Source organism: Mytilus edulis, chromosome 3 (assembly GCF_963676685.1).
Source record: "Mytilus edulis chromosome 3, xbMytEdul2.2, whole genome shotgun sequence".
NCBI lineage: Eukaryota > Metazoa > Mollusca > Bivalvia > Mytilida > Mytilidae > Mytilus > Mytilus edulis.
Window position 1 is genome coordinate 62,775,718 of NC_092346.1, and position 8,308 is coordinate 62,784,025.

The 8,308-nt window shown below is 31.7% G+C and overlaps 1 protein-coding gene across 1 annotated transcript; it reads left to right on the top strand.

Moving 5' to 3' along the window:
• The first annotated feature begins 810 nt into the window (after positions 1–810).
• On the top strand, positions 811–2,418 carry LOC139515358 (toll-like receptor 6). Its single transcript, XM_071304923.1, has one exon. The coding sequence runs from the start codon at positions 811–813 to the stop codon at positions 2,416–2,418; it is 1,608 nt and encodes a 535-aa protein (XP_071161024.1).
• The last annotated feature ends 5,890 nt before the right edge of the window (positions 2,419–8,308 follow it).

Here is an 8,308-nt window from a genome sequence, read left to right on the forward strand (position 1 = left end):
GACAGCAAAGTGAAATGTGTAATTAAAAATTTCAGATTATTTCATGTCAAATGTATATAAGTTCTCAGATAACACTTAACGGTTTGAATGTCACTCTGGTATCTTTCGCACCTTTGTTAATCATGTATTGAAGAAATGAATAAGTATGCTTCAATGTTTTTGTTTAATATTTTACAACAATGATGAATTAATTATGTAAAAGTTTATTGAAATGCTTTGATCAATTGTACACATAAAATAAAATAATAACCTAAAAGGAGAGTGTTTATGTTTATTTTAGGTTACATATATGATCACAGCAAACATTCAGTTTGGTATTTTTGCGATCCTATCAATAGTGACATTTATCTACACTGATACTTATCATGAATGTGGAAAGTCTTGTAAGTGTTTTCGTAAAACAAAGGGAACTAGAAAAGCCATTTGCAATGGATCTTACATTCCAAAATTACCCATATCTGTAGAAAAATTGAATTAAGAAATTCTAAAATGAAGAATATCGGGCGTTTTACCTTGACAAATCTTACATCCACTAAATTAGATGTATTAGTATTGTCAGGAAACTACATACGTCAAATTCATCCAGAAGCCTTTGCGAATCTAACAAGTCTATCAGTTTTAGAAGTCAAAAACGAAACTTCCTGGAGTGTAGATGATTTGAATCAAGCACTTACAAAACTGTCTTCGAGATCTATCAAAACGCTCCGGTTTATAAATAACAACTGGAAGTATCTTCCATATGATATGTTTGCATCGTTAAAAAATTCGAAGATAAAAAACGTTTATCTTACAGGGAATCAATTTTACTCCATGAATGGGTCAACATTCAGATTTTTGACGCTTTGCAGTTCCTTACACCTTAAGAACAATAACCTGACAGAAATACATTTCCAGAAAATGCAGCGTCTTAAAAAGTTGAGACTTGATGGAAATAGATTAGCAAAAGTTCCAAATTTTTGTAGTATTGGTGGCAGTTTATTTCCGAGCCTTGAGACATTGTCCTTGTGTGATAATAACATCGGGAATATTGATAGAATGTCATTCATTTGTCTGCCTAAACTTGTGGTTTTGCAGTTGAAGGGCATTTCCGTAAATCAGTTACAAAACAATATATTTGCCAGTCTGAAAAAATTGGAGCAAGTAAATTTACAAATGGTTTATACATTAAAACGGATTGAAGATTTTGCGTTTAACAGTACTTCTATAAAAAAGATTGTTATGGCTAACTGTAAGTTTCGCTTTGACTTAATAGAAAGATTCAACCCAACCACAATTTTTAAAGTCTGTCCAAATGTGAATTATGTGAATCTTGGAATCAATTATTTGCCGAAAACTCCAAATATTCTTCATTCAATGCTTATACCACTTGATTATCTTGAGACACTAATGTTGTATTCCACTTACCTCGTTGAATTACCAAGAAATTTGTTTCCCAATTTAGGAAAGTTACGTAAGCTGAATGTCAAAAACAATAAACTCCATAACCTTCATCGGAGCGGTGGAATATTTGGTAATATCACATCTTTGAAATCTCTAGATCTCAGTTCTAATTTGATTTCAACCATGAATGAAACATCTCTGCCTTCTAAATTACTGAATAATTTGGAAAAAAATTATCTAGGAGCCAATCCCTTTTCTTGTACATGTGACCAAAAATGGTTTTTGGAATGGATTAGACAAACTAAGGTACAAGTTGTTGGTTATCCTTACAGTTACAGATGTCGATATCCAAAAGAATTAGAAGGAAAATACTTAAAAAACTATAACCCAACTGATGATGTTTGCAAACCATGGAATCCGTTATATACAATGGCGATAGTTTTGTCCTTATTCGGAGTATCAATCATAGCTTTTTTCATTTGCATTTGGGTATGTCAGAATAATATTAAGAAAACTGTTTACCTGTTCCGAGTTGTGTACAACCTCAGACAAGGTCATGTTGCGTTAGATGAACGTTTAAACTACGAATATCATGCATTCGTTGTCTACTCTGATGCTGATCGAGAATGGGTTCACAACGTTCTTTTAAAAAGAATGGAAAGTGGAGAAGGAATAAAACTTTGCATTCACCAAAGGGATTTCGATATTGGAAAAAATATAACTGGAAATATTGACAAATATCTTGAGAAAAGTTGGAAAGTGGTTGTTGTGATGTCAAATGACTTCGCCAAAAGTGAATGGTGTCAGTGGGAAGTTGACGTAGTCCAGGAAAGACGACGACGTCAAGGAAAATATGCTTTCTTGTTAATAATGCTGAAGACAATTGACTCAAAGCACATGACAAGTCCACTTCGTACGTTACTGGAGAGTACTCCTCATATAAGGTACCAAACAGGCGTAGGGGAAGACCTGTTCTGGAGGGTCACAGTAAAGTCTTTACAAAAACAACTTGGTCTTCCTCCTGTAGCAGTTTTGTGATAAAATTTATTCATTTGCTTTATTTTTATTAAAAAAAATATATTATAATCCAATATAATGACTATTCAACTGTTACCGTGATCATTTAAACCTTAACATTTACATCATCATTATCATTAAATAAAGGCAACAGTTGTATACCGCTGTTCGAAATTCATAAATCGATTGAGAAAAAACAAATCCGGGTTACAATCTTAAACTGGGGGAAATACAAATATAAGAGAAAAACAACGACACGACAGAAACACTAAAATGCAACACACACAAAAACGACCTATATCATAACAATGGCCATTTTCCTGACTTGGTACAGGACACTCATGGAAGAACATACAGGACAGAGAAACAGACAAATAAACAATACATTAGAACATTACGACAAGTTTATTGTTATTAAAGATATCAGGCTTATAATTTAATACGTCAGACGCGTCTTTCGTCTACATAAGACTCATCAGTGACGCTCAGGTCAAAATAACAAAGAAAGACAAACAAAGATGAAAGCATTGATGACCAATAATTCCACTGGAAACTTTGTTATAAACAATTTCATAATACCTATTCCTGTTGGAACAAATATTCTATACTGTTAATTCCGTTAGGAACATATACTGTAATATTTATTCCTGTGGAAATAATATTCTAGAATATTTTTTCCTATTGGAACTTTTATTATGAAGGAACTTATATTCTGTGACAGTGCCAAATACGGCTACGGTTATCTGCCTGGGATACGAAAATCCATAGTATTTAGAAAGATTCATACTTTTGCAAACAGTAGATTTATAAAAATGACTATATAATTGATATACATGTTAACACCGAAGTGGGGACACGTTTATAGTATTCAAGATATCGTTCTGTGCCAAATACGGCTAAGGTTATCTGCCTGGGATACGAAAATCCATAGTATTTAGAAAGATTCATACTTTTGCAAACAGTAGATTTATAAAAATGACTATATAATTGATATACATGTTAACACCGAAGTGGGGACACCTTTATAGTATTCAAGATATCGTTCTGTCGCGCTGTGAATGAAGCCATCATTGCAGCAAGTTAACTATATTCATCAGTCGCGTATAAACAAGATATGCATCAGTACGATTTCACTATGTTTTCTTTATACATGTTAATATATCAATATATAATACAAGTCATTATTAGTCTATTGATCATTCATTTAGGCATCAGTAAATTGATCAATGATTCTATCATTTATTTTTTCGCACTAAAACACAACTTTGACAATTGCGTGTTATTTAAAATGTTTAAAATAAAGAAATGATATATAAATTGAAAAATCACTAAATATGTATTGCTTTACATAAAAACTGATTGTCTTATCTATATATAATGAAATTATATTTTGGATTGTGACAGACTGTTTATAAAAAATAAGTAGATTTGGAAATATTGTAATCATACTCTTAATCCGTTAGGTGTGTTCTAGTTTTTATTCCATAAAATTCATAAAATCAGTCTGGTAAAAACGATTTATTTAAAAGTCATTCCTGATACAACTGTCCCGGGATAGATATAAAAAAGAAGATGTGGTATGATTGCCAATGAGACAACTATCCACAAGAGACCAAAATGACACAGACATTAACAACTATAGGTCACCGTACGGCCTTCAACAATGAGCAAAGACCATACCGCATAGTCAGCTATATTAGAGGAGGTATTGGTCGCTCACAAACACATTTAACATCTACTTATTCTTTATGCATTTAGTTGAAATAACTTACGAAACCGAAAGAATCAAAAACACACACTAATTCTTTATCTCTCCAAATATATTTCTAGCATTCTAACATAGTGCAAAATTTGGATTTCAACACGAGATAGCAATAATTTGGATAGAAAAGAGATTGCACCTCCTTATATCTAGTAAAGATACTCTTGAAGATGCTTGCAAAGTACATTTGTGAAATAATCATGATGAAAAACGCACATCACCAAACATGCGTTAATAAATATAAAGATGTTTAAACAGATTAACTAGGACTGGTCAAGTTATAGCAAATGTAAAACATTTAGTAAAACTAGGGTTTTCGAATATATTTATATATATATTTATATTTATAAGTGCCTATTTATATTTATATATATATATAAATAATATTCGTACGTTTTAAAGTCAACTGAACTGATGGTACATTCTGAATACACTATCCATCATAAGCGATAACATAACAGTTGCAATTGATAAACATGATATACCCTACCATTTTTAAAACTTGTTCATTGTAATAGGTTAAATCGTTCAGCATTGGCTTAAACACTGCCCATCCCCGACCATTTAGACTGGTTGTGTTATCCCGTTTGATATAAGTTTCCAACAGGTTCTTCCAAATTTCAATTCAAAATCTTTAAATCCAGGGAAATATTTAGCAAAGGTTTTAAATAATTTGTGGTAACAGAATCGACATAAGAATTTACCAGTAATACATAGACTTCGTTTATTAAAATCCAAAACGTCACAACAAACACGAGCATAACGAGTTGTGATATGTAAACACCATCAGATGGTGCCAGAGGAACAGTTGTGTTCATATCACAGGTAGTGTGAAACTACTTTTTATCTAAGTGCCTCTTTTCGTACAACAGTAGTAAACAGTTGATATTCCTCTTTACTCATTCTTTATTCTTATCTTAAAAATGGATCGAAGGAATTAGTTGAACAGATATCTTATTTTAAGGATGCACTAAGGTGAAATTTTAAAAAGTCAAGAATTTAAAATTGACACTACCAGTCAAAAGAGCAGTAGTTAAAAGTATTGACAGGTAATGGAGTTACTTTACGAGATATTTGAGTTTTGAAAAGTGGCGAAAAAAGTTTGACTCGGAGTTTTGCCTTAAATTTGCATTGATATTATTTGGAACTCAAATAAAAAGAAAAGAAATCAAGACCAGCTTAAATTTTGGTAAATAACTGTTTATGAGCTATTGAAGACTTATATGAAAAGAAAAATGTGTTATGATGCAAAACATTTCATTCTGTATCTTAGGAAAAAAACAAGAAGTCCGAATATCTAACACAAATTCCAAAACCTCACATAAGTACAAGGCCAAACAAGCTTTCTAAAACAAACACTTTGAAAAGCTCAAAGTACGTTGATTTTGTTGAACGAAGAATGCTGCTTTCTCAAAAGCTGCTAAGGCAGGGCTATGAATCAATCAAACTAAGGTCATCAGTCAAGACATTTTACGGTCGCCATCATGAGCTGATTGGCCATTATGACAAAAGTGTGTCAGAAATCATATCTGATATTCTTCCTCAGTCATTATAACCTTCCATCTTTACCGAACTGAACAAAGAAATAACACGACGGGTGTCGTATACGGTGCAGGAAAAGCTTACCCTTTCGGAGCACCTGACTTCACTCCTGGTTGTTAGTGGAGTTCATGTTGTTTCTTATTTATTATTTATAACTGTTGATGTAAATGTCCTTTGGTTTTGTGAGTCTTTGTTTGCTCCTTGGTTTTGATTGTTATTGTCTTTTATTCAAACATAAAGTTCACTGAAACTTTATCATCTTGATGCTGTATTATTTCATTTTTAACATCTTTGTTAAGTTTGCAATGTGTTTTTCAATACAAATGGTATCATTATAGGAAACAACAATGACCCTTTGTTTGAAGACTTGTTGTTTTGTTTTAAAGGGTTTATTTATGAGCTTTTCAAAATGTCATCTTCCGCAATAAATAAGGATGGTCGTTTTTCACGTAGTCCTTCACAATATCGTATCTATGTTGACTACATCTATCCCAATGAACTTGAAATAAAGGATACCACGAATGTAGTAAAGAGTAGCTACTATCTTGACTTACGGCTGGAAATTGACAACAAAAAACCACGCTGAAGTACGTCCTTTATTCATTTTTCATTATTCAAAATTCAATAATGAATAATGAAATAGTTCATTATTCACTATTCAATGTTAAGTGATGAATAATGAATATTCAAGTTGAAGCGGTGAATAGTATTTTTTTTTTAAATGACTGTGACACTATTGCTGTATCCCGTATTTCTTATTTCGTCTTTTTTTGTGTTCTCTAAAAAATATTCAGATTAATATAAAAAAAAAAAAAAAAAAAAAAACACTCATTAAATTTTTTGATTTGATTAATTTATCTAGTTTCGGAGGATAAACTAGTGGGTTTTCCTAACTATTTTTTAATCTAAATGTACGACCTGAATACCAAAACATATGTATTTAAATTAAAATACTCAACATTGTCTTTTTTTTAATTTTCACTGGACCTTTGCTATTCTTCACCCTCTGATTATAGATATTACAAGTCAATTGTGCTACTATTACCATTAGAGGGGTTACGGAGGACCTAAATGCCAAAATACGCGTGAAAATTAAGAATTAGCCAATTTTGAATAATGAAATGGATATTTTGAATAATGGAATGGACTGCTGTGACCCTTCAGCCCCTATTTACACATATACCTTATACCTCATTCGAAAGCTAACGAAGAGAGGAACAAAAGGAATATAGTCAATATGATCCGTAACACATATTACAGGACTATCGAAGGACCTAAAAGCCAAAATACGCGTGAAAATTAAGAAATAGCCAATTTGGAATAATGAAGTGGATATATTTATAGATGTACCTTATAACTCATTCGAAATCTTACGAAGAGAGGAACAAAAGGTATATAGTCAATATGTTCTGCAACGCATATTAGAGGAGTATCGAAGGACCTAAATGACAAAATACGCGTGAAAATTAAGAAATAGCTTATTTTGAATAATGGAATGGATTGCTGCAACCCGTTAGCCCCTAATTAAGGAAAAATGTATTCACCAAATTACAGCTTATTGATAGAGGAATACACTGAAAATAAACAATATGTGCTGCAATGACCATTAGAGGGGTTACAGAGGACCTAAATGCCAAAATACGCATGAAAATTAAGAAATAGTCATTTTTGAATAATGAAATGGATATTTTGAATGATGGATATTTTGAATAATGGATATTTTGAATAATTGAATAGACTGCTGTGACCCTTCAGCTCCTAATTACAGATATACCGTATACTTTATTTTGGTTTTGTTTTTTGTTCTACTACCCGAACAAGTTAATAAGTTGCGGAATGATATTGTGAGTCTATCCTGCATAATAGGAATTAATCTTATGAAGATAGATGATAAACGGAAGGGCAGATAGTGCATATTTTAAGGTGGCACGGTAATATTTCCTGACCCATAAGGGATAATGATAGCCTTTTAGAATTTTCTCCACTTTCTAACACTGCCAAAAATTCTACGTTCACAGTTAACTGAAGTACTTTTATTTTATTATTCAGAAATGAATTTGAATGTCCATCATGACCGTTTACCATGTTTACTTGTTTGCTAATAATTATTTAATTAAAACTGTTTAATTGTTAATTTGCAGCCTTTTCTACTATTCAGCTCGGTAGTTATATTTTTTCAACAGGGAGAAGGCTCTATTCGCTTTATTTATCTGCAATAGGGGAAAGTTTGAAATCTTAAACCAACACTAGTTTATTTAGCCAAAATGAGCATGTGCTTGTCCTAAGTCAGGTAACTCTTCAGTAGTGTATGTCATATCTAAATAATTTTGTTTCAAAATGCTATTTCGCAAATTGAGGGTTGATTGCAGATCTTCGATTGTTTATGTTTAATTTAATCAGCATAATCCTAAAGTTAACTACTCATATTTTGATCAAACGGATGATACTATTTTCAGCAATTACGATTTATAAAAGTTCAAAATTACAATCATACCTCCAATGGAGTGAATTCTAACCAAGTACAAACTCATCTTTATACGATATACTTACGCTCAGGTGTTTTTTTTTTTTTATTTATTTGGTTTTTTTTTTGTTTTTTTTTTTGGG

Bases quoted from the DNA above. Each gene is read 5' to 3' on its own strand.
- LOC139515358 (XM_071304923.1), top strand. From the start codon at position 811: ATGAATGGGTCAACATTCAGATTTTTGACGCTTTGCAGTTCCTTACAC.